Genomic DNA, 23506 nt, shown 5'->3' with positions numbered 1-23506 from the left:
TCGTGCTAGTTCATGAGCGAGTGGGAAAATTTCAACCGCTCACTCAGCTGAACCAGTGAACGTGTTCTTTAGAACTAGCTCCTTTTGGATTTGTTGTTTTTTTTTACCTAAATCTTCTTTATATTTTAATGGCTTATATTTCAATTTGCTGGTGGCTCTAGTATTATGTTTAATTAGCAAATGCATTACACAATAAATAATTTTCAACAACTATTCAAAATTTTAACGGCTGACTTACACAGTGTATTGTGAACTGGTCGTTATCGATAAATATATGAATATACAGTCACACTTAATATACTAATTAACGACCTACCAAATTTGAAATTTTATGAACAGAACTGGCTTTTGCTCGCGATAGAATGTAACTCCGCTCGTTGTCAGCATGAGAACGAGAAAAAAAATAAATTCAGTACATAGTAAAAAAAGGTAAATCGACTTAATATGTTTATTAAATAGTCTTTAGACTTAACGACTTCCCCATAGTTGCTTGCACAAAGGTAAAGTAATTCATTAATTTTGTTTTCCGCTAATCTTGACTACACAATTTGATGTACTCGCATATGGAAGTGCTTTAATATTTGTTTTGTTTGATTTCGCATCAGTTTTAGTTTAATTCGGTTATCGCTACACTCCTCCATCCTGATAGGACTCGGTTTAGTTGCATTCCTTTGAGTTCTTCCCCATATGTTGTTGGATCAGTGATGTCTTAAAAGTAACACATTATGTAGATTGTTTTTAGATGTCGTTTACAATTAAATTATTACATTAAATATATATATGTATACATATATCATTAGTGTAGTTTCATAGTTGGTTTGCTTTGCCAGTTTTACGCAGTCTCAAGTGCCTTGTATGTCTCATGTGTAGGTTTGAGTGTAAGTATGTTTTGTATGAGTTAGCGCTTGTATGTATGTATTTATTTATATAAGTGTGTCTCATCATGGACTCTATTGAATTTCTATAGTTTAACTAGAAGTATGCGATCCAGGAACTTTCAGCTAGATCCTGAACTGACAATGACTAACCCACGTTGTAAACGCAGCCATTCCACAAATTCATCCAACATCACAGGCCCTGTGAACAAAAGATAAACAATAAGGTTCAATTGTAAACTTAACAGTATACAACACCTACAGGCGCCATCAATATCGTAGTTTGATAAATCCATTGAAATGGTGCGTGAAAACTCCAGTATGTTGCACCATTGATCCTTATTAATAACCTTGTACTTAGATTGCTCTAAAAATTGAGCAAATTGTGGAAAAAGCGGCCATTGCTTGCCCAAGAGCAACTGCAGCATTGCCTTGGCCGTCGCAATGTCCATGCTGCGCTGATCCGAATCCTACACAAACATAGATGTCCAAATATAAATAAAATTAAATTATATATATAATGAATGGCATTCAGACCTTGGCGAAGTCGTAGGCATATCGATATATACTTTTAAACAAATTCGGATCGTTTAGTATGCTACGCAGATAATCCAGTTTCACAACCATTTTTGCTGTAGAGTCACACTCGAGATCTGTGAGACCCTTTAACCACTCCTGTTGACTGAAGAAACCCATCTGGGTGGCGCCCATTTTATAAGCCAGCACAAGCATCACAATATTCTCCGGAGAGCAACCAATATCGCAGCAGAATTTCTCCATGCCATCGGGACCTATAATATTAAAACAGTAATTAAGTTTTTATAGCAAACACCACTACAATTTAATACTTGATACTCACCCAACGTATCTGGCTCATCAGGTGTGGTGTATTCTTGGAACCAAGCGAGACAGCGCTTCTGGCTGAAGCCATCTTCTGCTCTGATATGGCGTCTGTAAAGAATTTATAACACATTATTTACATATTATCAACTATATATATACACTTGTCACAACTTGGCCATTATATTATTAATTAAAGTATATGTATTTAGAATGAATTAATTTGATTTAATCAAATATATATTTTGTTGCTTGAACAGACGTCCGTTGTTGCTGTGTTATTCAATGTTTTTGTTTTGAGTGTTTTGTCAACTAAAAATAGCGACAGTCAACTTGTGATGCGATGCATACCAATGCCAAGAGCAGAAGACAATTTGTGGCACATGCTATAGCATAAACAGTGATGAAATGAGTCGCAAGGAAATAAGTATTGAAAATGCTGTAAGAAGTATAATGAAGAATATGAATGGGTTGCGTCTAAAATCTTTACAAAAATGTTTAAGATTTATTTAGTATTTTAATTTAAATAACATACAAAAAAAAAAAAACAAATGTATCTTATTTGTTAAAAAAGGGTTGCATTACTTTTCAATTGAAATGTTGTGTGATTTGAAATATTTATCAAATCCTTTTCTTTGAAATTTCGATATTTCAACAATTTTAAATGCAGTATTTTTACGATTGATTATCCCTACAACAGAGCAAGCTTGAATACCATCATTACATTCAATAAGATAAGCGCAATGATTTCTGAAGAGTTCTGGCGACTGCGCATTGAGAGCTGAAAGCGAGAGTTGAGTGCCAAGCGAATGAGTCAACGACTCTCGACATTCGTACAGCAATATTAAATGTATGTGTGTCTGCGTGTGTGTATGTGTGTCACATTTATTAACAACTTCAACTGACATGCAGGACACAGTTGTGCGCAGGACTTAAAGCGAGACACACATCGTTGGTTAGTCATTGTGCTTCGATTCGTACGTAAAAATTCCTAAAGATATTCCAATTGAAGGAAAAAATGCTGAAACTACTGCTAAGCCAGACAAATTTTAAATTAAGCAAGACAACGCTTTACAACATGATGTGTTGCATGCTGCTGCTGCTGTTTGGTAAGATTTTTTACTACACTCACAAGCAATGCTTGGGATGACTTAACCAAGCTTGTATAAACTTAAGGGGGTGGCGCTAAAAATCAATACTCCTATAGCTTGACACAGTGACTCTGAAATAGCCTTTACTGAAATTAAAATTGTGCAATTGGCTGGTCTCTCGATCTATAAACATACATATATATAAATCTTGCAGTATCCAGCATTCAAGGATTGCAGCTGAGCGCGTTTACCACTAAAACTCCCAGGGTGACAAAGCATACAACCAAATCACCTTCAGTAAGTCATGCTGAAAACTACTGCATTAGCTACGTTGGTTACAAGTATCTCAATTTGTGTTGCAGGCGTCGTCCATGAATCATGATGCGACCACGTCCATCTATCGCTTTAATGCCACTAACGACATCACCTGCATTTTGATGCAAGTTGATGGCTTGATAAGCATCAAGTATCGGAACAAGCTGAACGAAGATGTGGAGGCTGATCTGTATATGCCCGATAGTCCACAATTAAGTGGCGAGTGCGTCGAGTCCAATTTGGAAATTTTAACCATGAACTTCAAGGGCTTTATGCTGTCCATGACATTCAAAAAGGTAAGTGTGGGGGCGTTAGACAAGAAAATAAGGTCAAAGGTTAACCATAGCTTATATACTAAAATACACACACACATACATTTGCAGTCATCGGGCGGTGAAGGCTGGTACATCAATCTCTTTGAGCTCACCTATTCCTCGTCGAATCCATTATTCGAGCATCCCGATCGCCCCAGCTTGAACGTGAGACTGACGTCACCGGCACACACGCCCATGTACTTCCCTACGCCCGTAGGCAAGTCTTACGTTTGTGACAAGGAGCAAACTGTAATTTTGTATGCCCCACACGACTCGGGAGACCAATCCGGACATATTGCTCGCCTCTATTTGCGCGATTTGCACATGCAGAGTTTCATGTTCAAAGACAATGGCAAATGGGGACCCTCCTTCCACTGTAGTGCCACTGGCTCCTATAGGGATGAGACCGCACCACTGGCCGTTGGCACCGCTCTGGCGATTGCAGTACTCTTAACCATTTCCGGCTATGGTGGCTGGCGGTAAGTAACTCAATTAACTTTCATCTCTACTTTGCTAAAGCATATCTCCTTTTCATACTATCTTTGGTTTTTAGGTATTTCAAAGTCAAGAAGGTCCAGTACGGATCAATGGAATAAGCAGCCAAGCAAGACAACAATTTCTAGTGGGTCGCAATTTTAGTTGAATTACTTGTCGCGTTATTTGTTGCATTATCAGTATTCTCGTATTCAAATATTGTATTCATGTTTCCAAACTTAGATGTAATTGTGGGGCATCGCCAATATGAACACTTAATGTTATAAATGAAACCTAATTAATATATATACATGTATATTGATTGATTGATAAAAACAATTTATGATATATACATACAAAATGTCTTCCATATAGTTAATATATATTATATATGCAAAAATTATACATACACACCTATATATACATATATATTATTAAATACATAAATATGTATGCATATGAACATTTATTTATACTCTATTAACCAAAATTCAAGAACCCTATGTGCAATATTAAATAAAAAATGTTTTTTTTATATTTAATATTTCTGCACCTCTAATAAGTACATGTAAGCACATACATACATGCATATTTTTATTAAAGTTCCGGTTACTTTCTTTAAAAGTTGCAATGTTAGTGCTTAAGTTTTCTAAAATTCCTTATTAAAATTAAGCTCATGAATAAAGTTGATTTTTTTTCAATCTTCCTGCACCTACTATTTTAATTTAAGCTCACACCGAAATCCCCTCAAGCCAAGTTATTAATAAACAAATTAAACAAATGAGTGTAAATGTTGTAAAGACTTTCAATTGATAGGGGGTGTAAATTTGATTGAATTGAAGGAATATAATAAGTAATTTAACTTACCGGCTGCTTTGCTGTGTTCCAATATTTGTGTAGCTGGTGCGGGCTCTTTTTGATTGGGCATCCATAGTATCACCAATTTCAGCAGCTCGACGTTTACCCCGTGGCATGACTTTTGTGATCTGTTTGCAAAGTTTGCCCCTGTATTACCAATAAAAAATCGGCAATATGCTTTGGCCAAATTTTGTAATATCTTCCGTTAGTATTGGTCTTTTGTTAAGTAAACGTTGCACTCACTGAATTTTGCAACCTGTTGACCCGGCAATGCTGCCATTTATGCTCCAGGAGCAGGAGCTGCCACGCCAATTGCATAAAAATTCACTTGAGCAGTTGCTGGCAGTGCGTCGTAGTCGTAGTCGCAGTTGTTTGCCTGAATATCCGTGGATTTAGTTGGCAGAGAACGTGCTGCCACTTTTTATACCATACGCAGACGAAAAACCCTTACGTGTAAAATGGATATATACACACAACAGTATCACCACCATAGCGTGCCTAAATGGGTGGTTTATTTGCATTGTCAGACGATAAATTCATAATAGTTAATTAAACATTTAGCGCAACATTTAGCAATGTTTATTAACAACATTGTCTTATTTTTGCACTCTACTTATGCATAACGGAAATGTTAAAAACACCGGTTCTTTGATCAGGACTTAAAGTACGGCTAGGACAGCAGCTGATACTGATATGCGCGTGCTCGTTTTTTACGTCGCCAATAGCAAAACCTACGTCACAACTACGAAAAATTAGTTCGCTTACATGTAATTTAAACAGTTTTCGCCAGTAAAAGCATACTTTATACAAAATTTATACTTAGTTTTAATTATTACCAAAAATATTATAAATACAAATTAAAAGTCCACTAAATTTATTAGTGCTGCGAAAGCATCGCTTAGAGATGGAAAACCATCGATAATTGGCATCGATACGACTTCGCCCAAACGTATTCAAAGTTCGCCTAAGCAATAGCTAGCCTACATATATATTGCTTAGCAAATTAATAATAGCATTTATGTTTCTTATTATTATTGGGATATTTTTTCTTAATTAAAAACTGTTTTAATAATTATGTTATACTCGATACTTTATTGTTGATGCAGGGTTGCATTCAGGATTGCCAACTAGTTTTCGAGTTATGATTTTAAAACTCGTTTGTTTTATTTTTAATTATATTTTAACTGGTTTTCCCTAGTTAATTAAAATATCATATAAAACCATCAATCTTATGTATAGAAAAGATCCGTGAATATACAACAGGTATTCTCACGCTCTCACGAACTGTCACTAGCTATATTGTCAATAAACTGCCAGCTGATTTTTCACAACAGCAAAGTGTCGGTTCACTACAAACACCATTAATTACACCAATAGCAATTAGTAGTTTATATAATGTTTGGCAGCCTGAAGAAGAAGCTTAGCAATGCAATACAGGAGGGCATTGTAATTTCGGAGAGCCTGCAGCAACAGTACCGTCAGCGCGTCAGTAGCAGTAGCAGCCAATCCAGTCTAGCATCAAAATCCATTCCAACCACGCCACTGAGCCAAAACGAAAGCTTCACATCAAGTCTCAATAGCACTAGTACACATTCGCTGACCGGAAACTTGGCTGACGGTGTGCCTGTGCAGTTAAATGTCGCAGCGGGCTGTAACTTGTTAGCCAAATATGAAGACGACTGGCAAGTCATGCACACAGCAAATGAAGAGAATGCTGCGCGGGCGGCGTCAGTTGCCACACAAATTACAGCTGTAGAGCATCGAGCCAGCATGCAGCGGGCCACAATCAATGATCTCAATAGTTGTTTAGCTAAATTACCCGAGCTGGTGACTAAACTTAAAGCCAGTGTAGCCACATTACAATCTATGAAAAAATTGGGTGAGCAGCTTGAAATTGAATTGGAGAAGTTAGAAGATCTTTGTGAGGAGTGCGAATTACAAGAGTTTATGCTGGAAAAACAATTTGAATTGTCGAGGCACAAGCAAAACAAACTGAATTCCTTGGAACAATACAGACAACAAATTGCTGCGCAACATCAAGAAAAAATACGTGCACATGAGCAACACTTGAGACAAATTCAAAAAGAGCGTAATGCCGTTTTCGACAATGCGTTTCAAGGGGATCTTCAGGAGTATAAGCAACATGGCCAATTGACAAGTACTTTTCTATATTATACATATATATGTTTATTAAATTCGAAGATAATCTTTAACATTAAACTTGCAGAGATACAAACAAAAGCAAACAACCTTAGTCTGGAGGAGGTGGTTTTGGAACATAGTGACGAGGAGGCCAAGGATGCCCTGGAACAATTTCTTAATGGTTGACAACTTGCATATGTAAATCTATATGCTCTTTGTGCCTTATATACTGCAATATTTTTCTATTTATGCTTAATGTGGTGTAACAGTTTCTTATGTTTATATAGCTTATGTATTTTATAAAGACTTAATACTCTTCAGTCAAATCCACGGTGGTTACTAATTCTATATCACTGTTATTGTTGGCTGTCAATTCCTGGTCCTCATCCGTGCTATCACTTAGCTCTATGCAGCTACCAGCGCTGCTTTCTGTATCAGAAGCGCTGTCAATTGAGCTATCGACATCAATTGTAAGTATCTGCGGTGCTTCTTCGTGTGATGATGCTATTGAGTACGTATCTACTGGAGTTTCTTTTTCTAATGTTTCACTGTCGGACATAAGCTCTTGTATAATATCATTTGTTATGGAGGGAGGTGGCGGTGGCTCCTTGCATGTCGCTTTATGGTAGGCTATGGCAACTGAAAGAGCCAAGTTATTTGTGTAGCACTCAGTGTCTAATCTCGTGGGCTGGTCCTCATTACTGCTGCTGTTGCTGCGGCCTCGGCGCTTATGCTTTCTGTCACGTTTTCTTTCGCGTTTCTTTTCGCGTTTTCTCTTACGCTTACTCTTGTGTCTTGGACTACGACTACGCGACCTAGATGAGCTCTTATTTTTACGATGTCTTTTCCTGTGCGATCTTTTCCTTGAGCGGCTTCTACTCGAACCAGTGTCTTCTTGTCTCTCGCAAAATTCCCTTCTGAAATAAAAATTATTTGAGCGACGACGCTCGTATCTATCGTCCAAATCCTGTAGCTTTTGTAGACAGTTCATTTGCGTGCGTTCAGTTTCTCGCTGATTGTGACGTATTACGTTGTTTAAGGTACGACCAAGGAATCTTTTGTTGGGTTTTCCGAGTGGATTTATTTTACGTTCCTGTGGTTTTTCTGATGTACTGTAGTCTTGTCCATTCATTTCACGCATGAGCTCGGCAATCGCCTTGCTAATAATAATCAAAAAATAAAAGCGTTATTTTAAAACAATTATTGTTTGTTTTTATTTACCTCGTAAGTTCGTTGTCCTCCATTGTTAACAGCTGACTAGTAGAGTAATGTAAATGTTCAGTAGAGTTACAGTTGCATTGGCAACTGTTATCCAGCACAATCGTTTGCTAGTAGTGCCGCACGTATCATCCAGAATATATTTCTTGTCTTAGTGTTTATATTAGGGTTGCATGATATTTTAAAAATATCGTATCAATGATATTTTCGTTTTTGAAAAATATCAAAATGATTTTTTTAAATATCAAGAAAAAATATCGATATATCGAGTAATTATGATATTTATAAAATTTTTTTTTTATTTTTAGGATCAGAAAGCTTTTAGAAATCTCTTTCTCTCTATATAATTATTCGTATACATTACCTCTATTGATCCTAATGACCCACATGAATTCATTCAAACAAAACTAACAACACAAATACTTCATATTAAAGTTTTATTACTTAAAGCAATGATACTGATACAAAGATACTGTAAGTTTACGTAAGTTAAAGCTAAAGTTATTTCCAATATTGTTTCGCCAGTGACTTTAAAAATACACGCTGTGTTACGTGCCGATCAGTCATACGGCTGCGTGAGTCGCACACTACACATTTAATTGCCGAAGCCATCCTTTCTGAGGATACTGAGCTACCGGGTATTATCAGATAGCGTAGTGCCAACTTAGCCAAATGTGGCATGGTCTGCTGTTGCGAAGTCCAATACTGTATTGGCTCAGCTTCCCAATTACTGTTTGGCAAAGAAATATATAAGTGGAATTCCTTTTTGTAGGGGCTGTCTGAACTTTGGGTTTGCTGAATGCTCCGATTGTGAGCCTCAAAAAAACTTTCTTGGCGATCGACTTGTGCTATATGCAATTCTTCCGGCGGTTGCAAGTTTGACGAGCGCTGTAAGCATTTATTAAAAATGAATTAGTATATTTAAAAGATCTTAGCTAATAATAGTAAATTACGTACTCTCTTTCCTTCGCTATTAAGCTGCATTTCTTCTAGAATGTTCTTTGAGGCTTCCAACACCATTGTGGGAGGAATGTACATTTTCTTGAAGCGCGGATCCAATAGCGAAGCTTTAATCAAAATTTTGTTTTTGCTCAAACCGGTTAAGTAGTCATCTGCTTTTTGCATAAGAACATCCTTCATAAACATGCCATCTGCCGACTGCACATTGTCTTTCGTATTTTTGCTAGCGACATTGAAATCATCGGAACAACTAAGCTGACCGTGACGTAAGATTCACCACTAACTCTTTCAGTCGCCTCTTTAAAAGGTTTTAAAAGCTCGCAAAAATCACGGCATATGTCAAGCTCTGATGTCGATAGCATTTCTGGCAGGATTTTGGTGCACTTAGATCGGTTTATAAGTGCGATGGCAACAGTATTTTCTAAATCTATAAATGAAATCAGCATATCTAGACAAGAGTTCCACCTGGTGTCTATGTTTTGAGTTAAAGTTCTAATGCATCCTTCTGGAACGCCTTCATCAGATTGAAGCTTTCTTAAAACATCCATGGCTGCTGGGCTGTGTTTAAAATAGGTGACAATACGCTTTACTTTATCTAAAACGGTCGAGAAGCACTTAATATCCTTAACCGTATTGTCTACTACTAAATTAATAGTATGTGCAAAACAAGGCACATGGTGGCCAACACCGAGAAGTAAATTTGAAGCTGCCTTCATGTTTTTGGCATTGTCAGTTGTTAGAGTTTCTAGCTTAAACTCCTCGATGCCGAACTCTTAACAAGTATTCTGCAGAAGCGTGCAAATATACTCGCCAGTATGCGGCTGGATTGAATAAGGAAAATTCATGTTAAAACAAGTATAAACAGTGATAGTCGAGCGTGCCGACTATATGGATACCCGGTATTCATTGAGAACCATAATCAAATATTTTATAATATTGATTGTGTAAAACAGAGTGTATGAAACAAAGTCTACAAAACAGACTGACATACGAATGTTGATAGTAATTACAAATACCGGATATAATAAATACACAAAATAAACTGGATCTGTAAAATACATATAATAAATAAGTGTTAATATAAATTGGACGTAGTACGAAGCATTTAAGGTAAAGCACACAGATCAAACGAACACATAATAGAACGCAAACAATAGAATTAAACTATGTACTACCTCATTCATTCTGACAGCTTGCAAACAGATTGATTGAAGAATTTGGTCTTTCAAAAAATGAACAGTGACTGTTAAAAAAGCTCTGGTCGAATTGGTTAAAGTAACCCCATCGCACGTGAGGGAAAAGTTCTCTATTTCTTTGAAAATTCTTTTCATCTGATCGGCGCATAAGGTGTATTTTTCTTCAATTAAACTCGTTACCTATGGAAAATAAAATTTTCTAACGATTTTCAAAAATGTATACGGCGAACACTTGCCTTTGTACGACTTGGAAGCTCATATTTGGGTACACATGTTTTTAAGAAATTTGAGAGACCCTCCTTGTCAACACAACGCACAGGCAAATTATCTTTGCAAATCATATATATCAATGATTCAGTAACTTGCTTAGTTTTGTCTGAAAATAAAGTAACAATTAACTAACCATTGTAATGAGGAATAATAAATACCATACCCTTGCAATTTTCCGCATTCATGAACGATTTTGAAATCGTTGGTTGTATTGAATCTGCGTCTTCTTTTGAGGAGCTCTAATAAAAAAAATTGTATATATTAGTTACATAAAAAACAAGCTTCTAAAAAATTGCGCCAAATTCGCATGTTATCATTGGCGTTGGCGCCAAAGCGCAGACATGCATACATACCTTGCTTACACATTTTGTGTATGCAGCCTGGTGCCTATTTTTAAGGTGCGACAGTAAATTTGAAGTATTTCCACTTGTTTTAATTATTTTAGAACATAAAGAGACTTAATCTTTATTAACTTGCGTCTCACTTGTTAAACATGAATAGTGTGACCGAAATCAAAATATCGGAAAATATCAAAAAAAAAATATTTATATATCGATATTACGGCTTAAAAATATCATGATAAAAATATTTATTTTTTTCGCAAATATATCGATATTTTGATATTTTGATATATTTTCGACAACCCTAAGTTTATATATTAAAAATAAATAAATAAAAAGCGATTACATATCTTTTGTTTAAGCAAACAAAAATGCTTAATAGACATCACTTGCTAGGTAGAATGTATCGCTTTTAATATATTAAAGCCAAGCCATATATACTTTGATTAAACAAAATACACTTATAATACCACCAGCAATGGAGAGTGAGTGCGCTGTGCTGAGACTGCCGGTCAACTGTGAGATGATACGATTTAACGACTGGGAGATTACCTTTGAGAAGTCTCACATTTTGAAGAGTATGTGTACTAAGGGCGGCACCAATGGCTGCGAGAAAAATTCTCCCGATTGCTGTGACTTATGTACCTATCAGCACGCGCTGGATCTGCCACATTTGCCGGACATGGTGTTTCACAAGAACAAGTTGGTGCTGCAGCATAAGGATGGTGCTAAAATGGAGTTTAAGCCAATGGATGCGCTAGTATTGGTTGCCAATGGCAAAGAGGGAGCCTTGGAAGTAGCCTGCGCCCAGGAATGGCGGGAGACGCGCTCTGAACAGAATATGGAGGCGAAATACAAGCCTTTCGATTGGACATTCACATCGCACTATCAAGGAACACTAAACGACAAGTTTCGCACTGAGTCGACGGAGATATCTTTAAATAAGATGAAGCTGATGCAGCGCGAGAATATAATCTTTTATCATGATCTTACACTCTATGAGGATGAGCTGCATGATCATGGCATCTCAGTAATGAGCGTTAAGATTCGCGTTATGCCTTCAGGATTTTTCGTACTTCTGCGCCATTTCTTGCGCATTGATGATGTTCTCATACGCTTGCATGACACACGCTACCATTGGGAAATTGAGAATGATTATATCCTTAAAGAGTATGTGCATCGCGAGGCGCCCTGCTCGGTACTGCAGAACGTCATAGGCCTTTGGACGAATGCGGATGAGATGCAAAATTACCTTCCAGTCAAAGCTAAGGAGCAGCACAAACTATACTTTAAGTAACTGCCAGTTGGGTGGCTTCACTATATTGAAACTGTAATAGCCCAGACATTAATAACAATTTAAGTTCAAATTTGATGTATACCGTTCATGTATCTAGTATATTTATTTTTGCTGCAAGTTGTGCGAATGTGCAACCTCTAGAAGCACTTCAAAAAGTATAATTTGTATTTTATTGAAGAACGCAGTGTCCATTTTTTTCGGATGGTTATATCTAAAGTTAGAAACAAAGATACTAGACTTGACTAAAGCAATACCAAAAGCGTGCAGCCGTATGGGTAAACTAAATAATGCTAAAATAATTAATATTAGAATTACTTGCGGGTTGAGTTTAGTTTCGTAATTTGCAGTGGCTATTATTATTATTTTTTTTTATATTAAATATTATAATAAAAATAATGAGTTAAGTTACAAAACTGCTTGTTTGTAAATTCAGTTAAAATGAATTAAACAAGTTCTAACTGAAGATGTGTGCGTGAGACGCCAAAGCTGATCGTAAGCTTATATAGAAGTCATAAATTAAAATAAAGCCAAACAGCGTGATAGGGGCTAAATGATCAACACTAGTAGTGGCGCGAAAACATAAAGCGCTTAAGAAACTTTTTACAATCCACAATTTTTGTAAGTTTAGTATTTATTTGGCTTATTATTAAGTGTACACAGCTAATATCACAGTAATTTATTAAGTTGCTTAGCGACTAGTTTTTGTTGAAGATCACATCTCGCATCCACGGTACGTATTTACTGACTCTTGTATAGATTCCTGGCAAGCCAGGACGCGCACAGCCAATTCCTGTAGACACAACGCCCAATAGATAATGATGATCCTTGGACATGAGTGGGCCACCAGAATCAGCCTGTCAATTGTTTAAAAGAAATATCGCATAACATGTGGGCCACTGTTGCAATTTATATACTCACCCAACACGAATCAATTTGACCATTCATATAGCCGGCACACATTTGTGTGTCTGTGATGCTATTGGACTTGCCAAGTGCACGATAGGAACGCTCACAGGCTATGTTGTTCCAAATTTTGACTGTAGCCTTGCGCAATATATCTGAACGTTCGCCTTCTGCCTGATTCTCTTGCGTCCAGCCCCAGCCAGAGACAGTGCCAAATTCATGCTCCTGCTCTGCACTATCGAGCGCCTTGTCCGAATTTATGCAGCTGGGCTGTATATGCGATGTGAACTCAATTGGATGAAGTAGCTCCAGTAGCGCTAAGTTGGCAAAAGCTTAAGTGGCTGTAAAAATTTAATGCAAATGAGCTATTTACCTATATCATGTTGAACATTATTGCAATTGTATTGGGGGTGGGGCACAATGCGCTTAAAGTCCACGCGCACAGCATCAGGCCCATTGTTGATGCTATTATGGTATTCTCTAATACTGTGTAGCCCAGCAACACCTTGAATTTGCGTGGGTTTCATAATCTCATTCAAGCCATTGCAGATGCAGTGACCGGCTGTTAGAATCCAGCGTTCGTGTATAATGGTGGCGCCACAGAAGTGGCCACCACGGCGCATTAAACTGACAATGAAGGGCATTTCATTTCGCTCAGCTTCGCTGCCGCCCACAATTTTGGGATTACGCACGGTGCAAGGCAGCTTGGTAACTAAAATTGAAGCATATCATATTAATTGATTCGAGATTGAGATTAATATTTTGGGCACTTACAGGCGATTTGCGCTTGAACTGACTGCTCTGCGAGCAATAGAACAGTCAAGTAAATAAACAAAAACATTTTACTGTTTTAACCGTTAAGCGCCTGCCGTTGCCAAAACTCTTAACGAACTGTCACAAAAATTCTGTGTGCCAATTAATTTATATATGGGTCGCAGGCAGTGCTGCTGTGTTCTATGTGCGGCTTAGCTTGAGCTTTATTTTGCTTTTGTTTTTGTTTTGTCTCATGATAACGAACGGAAGTTGGAGCACCTGTTGCTAAAAAGCTTTTTTGTCGAGCTTTGCGTCAACGACAATGACTGCACCTCAGCAAGTTCGCCACGTTGGGGGCGGCCGTCCACACGTTTTGGCATTTCAATACAATACAAATTAAGGAGCTGCCGAAATAAAAGCAACAACAACTAATTGTTGATTGTTGTTGGCATGTTTTGCGTTTTATGACCCACTGAAGTTCATGACATTGAAATTTGCTGTAGTTGTGCTGCAAGCACGTCCTAATTTTGTCAGACAGTTTAATTATGTATTTATCGTAATATTAACAATTAAAATAATGCAAACAATATTTCCCTTAAAGCTGCAAACAGCTACAATGACCTTAAACATCATATTCTAGCGCATCAGAAATTGGACTTGGCCTAATCACCAATATTATGCAAATTGCAAATGCATTTATGCATATTAATAGGCCAAAGTAACTGTGTAATTGAAATTCAATGTTGGTTTACACACACATCAATGTAATGTTTCTACAGGCTTGACATTAACATTGCCCTTAAAACTGATGGCCAACGTTAAAACTGTAATATATGCAGCTGGAAGCGCATTGAGCTGCCATAGAAATAGATCATGGCAGACAAATCAGGTCTGTAGAGCAATATGCTTATTAGTTTTTAAACTGGTCATGTGCACGAGTCTTAAACTGAAATCGAAAACCAGAAACGTTTGTCGCACATCCAACACTTGAGGTTCATTGATCGCGGCAGTTCAGCTGCTTTTTTTGTATTTGTTATTCCCCTTATCTCTATTGACAAAATGCTAATTTCGCAGCAAATTGTCTTGCCGACAGCTCAGCCAAAATAAATAATAATAACCCCAGTTAGTTCCCCATTTGTAAACTAGTTTCTGTCGTCTATGGTGCATTGACACCCGCCTCCAACAGTCGCTGCTTAGACGCATTCAATGTGAAGGTCAGTTCTCGCTTATGTCACATTTGTTTATGTTTTAGTTGGCTTTATGTTTTGTCTGTATCGCCTTAGGGTTCAACGACAGTTTTCGGTGACTGATTGCATTAGATTGGCGCTCGCTCATTCAGGAGGGGCACTGATGCGGGTGTGAACTGTACTGTCGAATGTCTCTGACTCACAACATGTCGGAAATATATCAAACAACTTGTGTTGGAATATTTTTGGTTGTTGATGCATTGATTTCTTTGTACTGAGTTCTCATAGACACAGTAAGCTATTATTTGGTTGTTATACCATTTCAAACTATATATGAAACTTTCAAGCAAACTTATAAGTTCAGTACATATACATTAAATGACTTCAATAATAAATAAATAATTTGCAAAAGCTTATGCTGCATTTCCACTCGTTCCATATAAGCGAAATATACTTTTCTATTATTTTGAAGTTTTAAATTAATATTATATTGTTATTTTTTTTTTTATATTTGACAAGTGTTTCCTTAACAATTATATTTGAAGTTTTAAACTAATATTATATTTTTACATAGACAATTTTTGGCATAAATATTGTTCTTTAATTATTATTCTTACTTACTTGATTTAAAGTAAATACATTTATTTATTGCAATACAACTTTAATGAATTATTTATTTTATTCTTAATATAAATCTTTTTTATTTTTAAGCTTGAATTTACTTGAATTTGCTTGAATTTGAATTAAACTGTTATGCAAAAACTAATTTGTGTACGAATGTACAATATATTTCATGTTTTACTCACCAATTAATTGTAGTGAAGAATGAATTTAAAATGTTGTTAGACTCGCTTATTTAGTTTCGATTATTACTCGAAAGCCAACTGGTTAAGTCAAGGGCTTTCTGAGCAACAATCAAAAAGATATAAGCGGCCATTAGCTTACCCTTTTATTGCAAAAAGGACACTTTGTTTTGATTTACTTGACAAGCAGTTAGCCAAGTTGGTTAGTTGGTTAACTTTGGCTTTTAGTTGGCAGCGCACACGTCTAAACGGAATGAGTGCTGCACTCGAACTGCAATTGCCATGCGATTGCTGTAACGTCGTATCCTCCTGATCCTTGGCATGTAACAAATAATAATGCACGAAGTGCTACGAAACACGAGCAGCAACAACAACCCTTGGCATATGCGGCGTATACGTAATATGCTAATACGTCATGTAGTCCTGTAACGGCGGTCGGCAAGACTTCGTGGACTGCTGCTGATGTAACAGCCAATGAGCGTTGTGCTTGGTCGTCTGTTGTTGTTGCTACTGCGTTGCATGCATTGTTTATAGCACGGCGCAAGCGTAAATTATGTGAATATAGTATAGTACTAGGAAATGCCAGGAAATGCTGCTGTAAACGCCCCTAAAGGTGTGAAAGTTATGTCTTCAGTTTGGTTAATTGTTGAAATGCTTTTAGCCTGGCTTATGTGGCATATAGACATGCCTATGCAAATTTGACCGACAAATACTAATGAAAATGGACAATTGCTAATTGAGTTGGCAGCGTTTATAATTGTGCTAAAATTGAAAATTAATTCGCGTTGAATTATTTTACACTCAATGCGATTTTTTTCACATGAATAAATGAACTTTGAGTTAAGCTAAGTGCAAAATGAAAACACAGTTAACATGCAAGCATATAAATTGTTATATCAATACATTTTTGGAAGCTATCTATAGAATACTCTTTAAGCTTTGCTTTGCGTTGCTTTAAGCTTTTAAACATGTACTTTAGGCATTTGAAAGGTATTCCCCAAGCTTTCAATCAACATACAAAAACTATATAATGTACACGCATCAACACCAAGCAAACTAAATGTTGCGAGTGTGTGACATTTACATTTTATTTGTTAAATTGTGATTGACAAGCTGTTGACACGATTTTAAGTGCCTGTGCCCAAGGCCTACGCCCCTTTGAACGCAACCCTTTATTGTAAATTTACCCATATATCTTGAGTGGGAGCGAGTTTTTAGTCAATTAAATATTTAGCTGAACAAGCGCACAAAACATGTTTGGGGCAAAAACTGCAAATACACAAATGTTGTTGAATGCATTGCCAAACTCTCTTAATAATTGATCAGGCTAAGCGTCCGTTACATTTCAATATGTTAATTACTTTCAAAGTGCTTTGGGGGTACTACCATATATTTAATCGCAAATGCAGCTGCCAGCCAAGCAGGAGAGCAACTGGAGTCTGAGTTGGCGCCACCTCGAGCTAATGATGATGCCTGCCTTTTGGCATTTTCGTGTTGCAATTTCCCCAGCGAATTCCCTAGCTTAACAAATGCCAAAATCTATCGAAGGCGACACTTGCAACAATACAGCTACAGCTAAGAACAACAACAAATTTCGGGCTAACAAAATGTGTCTACAATTTGGATATGCCTTGGCTGCCTTGACAGTCGAGCAAGACCGAAACCAGAAACGTAAGCGTTAGCTAACTTTGGCAGCCAGCTAAAACCCCTTGTCGCGCTCTCTCTCGCTCTTACTCCATAGCTGGCCTAATCCTTAACCTTATGCTTACGCTTATCCTTAGAGCCAAGCCATTTGCCATCTATGCGCGTTGGCTGTTGTTGTTTTTGCGTGACAATTGGCCCAATTTATTATTCATTAGGTTAAAAAGTCACAGCACAATACAACTGACAGCCAGTCAGTCAGCTCAGTTACCTCACAGCCATTTGTTATTTTTATTTATTTTTCCTAGCTTTAGCCTGCGGCTGTAACTGTGACTGTGACTGTGACTGCGTTTGTCTTTGCACTTTTCAACTTTTCCATGCAGTTGCCAAACTTTGGTAAATTTTCTAATTGACTTACTACAAAAACAAAAATACCAGCAACACTAAATTGTTGATCTTTTCTTTCGACGATTTTCGTCTGACATGTCGAGACGAAACTTGTTAATTGAGTGCGAAATTCTTAAAGATTCTTTTGCATTTGTTGAGTAAACGGTAAAGTAAATTAGCTTAAATAGTGAATTCGTATTTAAACAACAAATATAGACTGCACAATGTATAGATAGCCAATAAATATAAATATAAATTTATAAAGATTACTTATAGGCAATCTTTGAATTTTTTAAATTCATGATTAATTATTTTTAATTAATTCATAAAAAGGTCTAGCTTCCAGTTTAGTTCTATTTTTTGCTTAAAAATATCGATTTTTATAGAATTTCATCAAGTTAATCATATAATAAATGATAACAGCTGCTGTAAACTTTTCAATATGAACTCAAGTTCATTAACTTATTACATTGATTTTTCGAAATCACATAAACTTTAAGCTCAGATCTTACTAAATGAATTGATTACTTTAATGTTATTAATTTATTCAAATTGGGGAGAGGATAGATAAGTATTTAAAAAAACCGAATTACAGGAAGTATTTAAGAAATAACAAAGTATTTATAAAATGTTTGGCAGTATGCAAATATGTTGAATTTGTTATATTATTGTTAACTAGTAACAAAGAATCAAAGAACATTGCTCAACAAAGTGAGTACTAGACTAACTGACTGCTATAATTCACGAGTAACTCTTAAATCTTATGAAATAAATTCTCACTTATTCACTTTTTAAAAATGACGCAACTGTCAATTTGAATTTGACGTATGGATTACTTACGGATCGAATTCATATAAGTATTTACCGTAAATAAATAAGATGAATACGCTGCTAATGGACATAAATGGAAATTCTATTAAGGTTATACTCTCATAATTTGCATTGGCACATTTGACATTCCGCCGTTACGTCTCCAATCCGCTCGTCAATTAAAGCGGCGTGAAAAAGGCAAAACGCCAGACAAGAGGCCTAGCGGCACTTACGCTCTATCGCTGACTTTTAACCTTTTACGGAGTAAATCTGTATGTTGTCTATATACATATATAAATATAAAAGTTATATCGTTGTATGTGTGTGTATGCTTGGCAAATCAGTTGTCACTTTGCTGGCGGAGATTGAGTGGGGGAGGAGGCTTAAAAAACTGTCAAGCCTTGCGAATATTTTCACATTTGCCACAGCAATTTGGTCAACTGGCTGTGGCTTTCAACGCACGCGAAGGCAGCAAACTCACACACACATACACACACTCATAGACAGGTGGGCAAGATGAATATTTTTTGCTCGCTTTGCCTACTTTTCTGCATATTTAATATGCAATTAAGCAATTTGAATAGCAGCTAACATGGAAAATGCATTTTCACGATTTTCAACTGCCTGTCACTGGCACTACAACAACAACGACAACAACAACAATAGCAATCGCACGTATGTACCTTTGCCCTATTCCTTCCACTCCTGCAAAGGTTCTGGGGCAGCTGGCCCACTTATTAATTGCAGGCCAAATATCTGTTTGCTATTTATAGATATAGATGTTGAAACTAGTGTTTGAGGACGTGGCTAACTGGCAGCTAACATGGCTAACGAAAATAGTTAGTTTCAAATGCTATACACAAAATAGTTTTTTATATATTATTTTGCCAAAAGCACTTAATAAAAATATTAAAATATTTTCCTTTGCTGACAGTTGACATTTGTTTGCTATTAGCGTAAATTTTAAAAACTAAATAATTTTGCCATTTTGGCTGGCACTTGGCCATTGGCCACCTTAACTGACCAGCACAAGCGGCCTGATATACACGCCTACCACTATGGAACTCATACCCCTCCTCCTCGCTGCCTGCTGCTCTCTCTCTCCCTCTCTCTCTCCTTTGACTCTGCCTACCCTTGTGATTTTTAGTTTGAGCACTCTGTCCAGCGGTTGAGGCTTCATGAAATTCACTTCGCTTGACCATTTGACGTTTGCAGACTTCATCGGTGGTGGTTGTGGTAAGTGGCCGCTTGGCTAATGCATTAGGGGTTGTATGTAAGTTTCTCACATGACATGGTCAAACATACGGCTTTTGTTTTCTGATCGAGCCACCAACGAGGGTTGTTCCACATGGCTCTGACTCGAATATATTTTAAAATGGCGTATACAAAATATTGTATTGCAATTGTTGTATTTGCAAAAAATATTAAAAATATATAGACTTGAAGGGCAATACAAATTTATAAATATTACAAAAAAATATTTTAGTTTATTGCATTTTATACAAAACTTTCATGCCCAAGCAATATTAAAAGTATTGATATGACCAAATATTATCAATAGAAATGATGACTGACAATGGGACTTAAACTTTTGGAACTATTTGGTAACAGTGCATTTATAATTTTGAGATACTCATGGGATTCTCAAACTAACCAGATCAGTTTCCTTAACTTCTTAAAAACATCAATTGCTGCAATTCCTTGAGACTCGCATTGGCTTGAATATTTATCTATTTATTAATAATAGTTGTTAACGAACTCATTTCAACTCCCCAATGTTGATATTTTTAAATATATATGTGTTTTATAACTTGTCGATATTGACACTAAAATATGTAAAACTTTTATTGGAACAACCCATTAAAGCTTGCGGTTTCCACAATTTTGTATGAAAAATCCCATTTTTTTTTGATTAATTTACTTAATTAAAATATATGCTTGTAAATATTGACAAAATGAATAATTAGATGAGAAAATAATGCATTGGCGATTATAATCGTGAGTTATGTTTACTAAAACTAACTAATAACTTTTCAAAAATTGTTTAAAAACTGTTAGAGCCTGAAAATTTATTTTTAATCTGAGTTTGCCTCAATTTAAATTTGCTGCTTGTTTTTGTTTAGACATGTGCAAATGCATAAATAGGACTCCAATGATTTGGAATTATATAACAATGCTGGCTAATTTTGTGTACTACAATATGTTGGGTTTCTAATATCAAGCTTGTTTATAAACTTAAGCAGCTGCAAAAAGAATACGCGGCTAAATTTTATTGTTTAAGAAATAAACTAAGCAACAGTCAGTCTTAAAGAACAATAACAATGTGAACGTTCTCTCAGCGGCCATCTTTGAAAAGTCTCCATTCACACACATACACACAAACACACACATAGACGCTGTGGAAAAAGTCGCGCATTTAAAAGACAGCAGTCAATTGTCAAATTGTTTAATCAAATTGTTATAATTTTTCACTTTTTTTTTTGCCAATATAAACATTAGAAACAAAAATGTTCACTTTGAGCAAAAGCTTACCAACAAATTTTGCACACGTTTGCCAATTGTTGAATAATTTAATTGTATTACCACTTGAGTGTTTTTCTTTTTTTTTTTGCAGTATGCTTGGTAAACTTTTGTTAAATTTATAATTTAATATCAATTTTGTGTGGGTTAAATTGAAAAATTATAATATTTTCTTTTTTAGTATGGACGCTGACGCATTTTTTGCTTCATTGTCGGCGTTTTACACTTTTTTACGCTCACATGCTCTCTCTTTTTCTCTTTTGTGTCCGGCTTTTCACTTTAAAGTTTCGAGTGCGCAAAATCGAAAAATAAATGCGCATAAAGCCACGTGCTTTACAATATACGAAACAATCGTTTCAAGAAATTTAAATAATTTTTATAAATATTTTTTAGTATAGCAATTAAGACAAATCAATTCTGTCGCTTTAATTCTTATTCCAAGAATGTTTTTTCTTATTTATCATATTTATTTATTTGCGTTCGAGCATCTTGACGCCCGTTGCTCCTGCTGCCACGCACTTTTGTCGACTAAATGCGCTGCTGACGTTTAAAATTTAAAAAATTCGATGCTGCGTTGAGCGCGCAAAAAACGCACAACAAACAACAACAACAAGAGCTCTTAGCGATCTCGCTCTTGCCTCGATTTTTTCTGTTTTTTTTTTCACAAAGGGGTGAAACGTAATTTGCTGGCAAAAAGGGCACCAAGCAGCAACCCCCTTGGCAACCCTAAAAAAAACCCTAAAAAACGGGTTGCCAGCCTCAGTCAGCACGTCGGGGTTTGGGTTCTCTCCCTATTATACGTGTGTGTGTGTGTGTGCGATTTGCAGGCGCGCACACACACAATCATGCGTATACAATCAGTACCATATATCATCATCATTATTATCATGTCCCAAGTGATCATGATGTTGTCCTTGCACAATAATCCGTCAGACGTTGACTGAGATTCTTGTGCGTTTTCATTGTTGTTGACACACACCTTTTCAGGCATTTCTACAAACACACACACACAATCGCCTAAAAGTATCTCGAGTTTGATCCGCTGCGCTCTTCAATTTGCTCAGTCGTCTGCGTTTATTGTTTCGCCTGCTGAGCGACTTATTTTTTTGTATGTTTTGGCGCGCTTTCAGTCTGAGATTTCCTTATGCTTACCTTACTTTCCTGTTTAGTAGTCAACGGACATGTGGCCTGCCTTAGGCATTATTTCCGACTTATGGTTTGTGTTTCATTTGTTTGCTGCAAATTAATTTGCATACTTGAAGTGAACACTGTGCTGAAAAATACAATAGCATGCGAGAATAAAAGATGTTGCAAAAATAGTTTTTATAGAGTTTTTTAGAAATAATATGTGCAATAATTCTCTGAGCGTAACCTTTTTCTTCAGACAAATACGAAGTTTGCATTGTTGTCAAATAGAAAATCTCAACTTTAGATCATTGAACCCATTTACACTTCAAGATATTCTGAACTCGTGGTTTTCAATCTCTTAAGGTGAACGAACTCATAGTCAGGTAGAACTTGCATCGAGGTAAATTCTTTCCCCTGCGAACCTTAAGAAAGGAAGAAAGAGGATTAGCTCTCCCTTATTGTCAACCCAGACAGCAAAAACAGGCGCAACTAATTGCATAACCAAAGAAAATAAGAACAACCCCTAGTAGCTAGAAGATCTTGCAAGATTTGCGAGTCCATCCAATCAAGCTATAAAAAACTATATGATAAACTCTGTAAAAAACGGCAATACTGTCCTTCTACTATTTCTATTTTTTAAAAGCCATTTGCGCAATCACGCTCCTCATCTAGCCTTTTGCACACTGAACCCGAAATATCGTTTTTAATTACAACAGCGAGGGGTAAGTTCACTGAGCCTGAGGCAACAACAAATATCTAACAAAAAGGTTGAGTTTTTTTTGGGCAAAAACCTAAAATATTTGCACGCATATCCCAGCAATTACTTACGGTATTGTGCACATTTTTAGAAATTTAAGGAGAGGGGTAGACCAGGAAAAAGAATAAGAGCTGTGACGTAACTGTAGTTAGCTACTTTGCAACTTGACTTGGCCCGCAGCTGAAGCTGCTCTCAACTCAATTCAACACCTACACGGAGACGTCGAAGAGTTAAAAGCATCAGTTGAGATTTTACATTATCAAGTGCAGATCAGCTTACAAGAGTTTTGTCGTATGCGTTTAACTGTAGCAGCTGCGCGTCAGTGCGAAATAAAATGATTAAGACTAGTTTATGCCCTACAAACACAAAATAATCATCTTTAAATATGAATACATAATTTGGTTTGAAACCATAAAAAAACCTCAT

At 36.4% G+C, this 23506-nt stretch overlaps 7 protein-coding genes and 1 long non-coding RNA gene across 10 annotated transcripts; 3 read left to right on the top strand and 5 right to left on the bottom strand.

Moving 5' to 3' along the window:
* Window positions 1–434: 434 nt before the first annotated feature.
* LOC108601080 (DCN1-like protein 4) lies at window positions 435–4983 on the bottom strand. Of its 2 annotated transcripts, none has more exons than XM_033293405.1 (5): window positions 4777–4983; window positions 1735–1826; window positions 1413–1666; window positions 1138–1345; window positions 435–1077 (listed from the first exon to the last, which is right to left on the bottom strand). In XM_033293405.1, exons 1-5 carry the CDS (start codon window positions 4881–4883, stop codon window positions 998–1000), a joined length of 741 nt encoding a protein of 246 aa, XP_033149296.1. In that variant the 5' UTR covers window positions 4884–4983; the 3' UTR covers window positions 435–997. The 2 variants fall into 2 exon arrangements, with proteins under 2 accessions (XP_033149296.1, XP_017844471.1); XM_017988982.2 differs by lacking the exon at window positions 4777–4983 and adding an exon at window positions 1890–1912.
* On the top strand, window positions 2585–4233 carry LOC108601079 (lysosome-associated membrane glycoprotein 5). Its single transcript, XM_017988979.2, has 5 exons — window positions 2585–2824; window positions 3021–3103; window positions 3169–3417; window positions 3505–3914; window positions 3989–4233. Exons 1-5 carry the CDS (start codon window positions 2734–2736, stop codon window positions 4029–4031), a joined length of 876 nt encoding a protein of 291 aa, XP_017844468.2. The 5' UTR covers window positions 2585–2733; the 3' UTR covers window positions 4032–4233.
* Window positions 4984–6051: 1068 nt separating the features above from the next.
* On the top strand, window positions 6052–7196 carry LOC108598745 (dysbindin protein homolog). Its single transcript, XM_017985480.2, has 2 exons — window positions 6052–6925; window positions 6995–7196. The coding sequence occupies exons 1-2, from the start codon at window positions 6163–6165 to the stop codon at window positions 7093–7095; spliced, it is 864 nt and encodes a 287-aa protein (XP_017840969.1). The 5' UTR covers window positions 6052–6162; the 3' UTR covers window positions 7096–7196.
* On the bottom strand, window positions 7106–8201 carry LOC108598744 (pre-mRNA-splicing factor 38B). 2 transcript variants are annotated; one of them, XM_017985479.1, is made up of 2 exons: window positions 8131–8150; window positions 7106–8065 (listed from the first exon to the last, which is right to left on the bottom strand). In XM_017985479.1, exon 2 carries the CDS (start codon window positions 8048–8050, stop codon window positions 7217–7219), a length of 834 nt encoding a protein of 277 aa, XP_017840968.1. In that variant the 5' UTR covers window positions 8051–8065; window positions 8131–8150; the 3' UTR covers window positions 7106–7216. The 2 variants fall into 2 exon arrangements, with proteins under 2 accessions (XP_017840968.1, XP_017840967.1); XM_017985478.1 differs by having other exon boundaries at window positions 7107–8069; window positions 8131–8201.
* A 349-nt stretch (window positions 8202–8550) lies between these two features.
* On the bottom strand, window positions 8551–10135 carry LOC108598607 (zinc finger BED domain-containing protein 4). Its single transcript, XM_017985306.2, has 2 exons — window positions 9085–10135; window positions 8551–9015 (listed from the first exon to the last, which is right to left on the bottom strand). The coding sequence occupies exons 1-2, from the start codon at window positions 9271–9273 to the stop codon at window positions 8629–8631; spliced, it is 576 nt and encodes a 191-aa protein (XP_017840795.2). The 5' UTR covers window positions 9274–10135; the 3' UTR covers window positions 8551–8628.
* Window positions 10136–10521: 386 nt separating this feature from the next.
* On the bottom strand, window positions 10522–10996 carry LOC108598608. Its single transcript, XR_004458841.1, has 3 exons — window positions 10907–10996; window positions 10717–10792; window positions 10522–10659 (listed from the first exon to the last, which is right to left on the bottom strand). It is a non-coding gene; the product is annotated as an uncharacterized LOC108598608 (long non-coding RNA).
* A 236-nt stretch (window positions 10997–11232) lies between these two features.
* On the top strand, window positions 11233–12333 carry LOC108599020 (TIP41-like protein). The gene has a single exon (XM_017985801.2). It carries the CDS (start codon window positions 11373–11375, stop codon window positions 12189–12191), a length of 819 nt encoding a protein of 272 aa, XP_017841290.1. The 5' UTR covers window positions 11233–11372; the 3' UTR covers window positions 12192–12333.
* Window positions 12334–12810: 477 nt separating this feature from the next.
* LOC108599264 (transmembrane protease serine 9) lies at window positions 12811–13969 on the bottom strand. The gene is made up of 4 exons (XM_017986060.2): window positions 13869–13969; window positions 13468–13806; window positions 13110–13411; window positions 12811–13045 (listed from the first exon to the last, which is right to left on the bottom strand). The coding sequence occupies exons 1-4, from the start codon at window positions 13933–13935 to the stop codon at window positions 12887–12889; spliced, it is 867 nt and encodes a 288-aa protein (XP_017841549.2). The 5' UTR covers window positions 13936–13969; the 3' UTR covers window positions 12811–12886.
* Between the last annotated feature and the right edge of the window lie 9537 nt (window positions 13970–23506).

The sequence above is a fragment of the Drosophila busckii genome, chromosome 3L (assembly GCF_011750605.1).
Source record: "Drosophila busckii strain San Diego stock center, stock number 13000-0081.31 chromosome 3L, ASM1175060v1, whole genome shotgun sequence".
Classification (NCBI taxonomy): domain Eukaryota; kingdom Metazoa; phylum Arthropoda; class Insecta; order Diptera; family Drosophilidae; genus Drosophila; species Drosophila busckii.
This window is presented reverse-complemented; position numbering and strand designations above follow the sequence as displayed.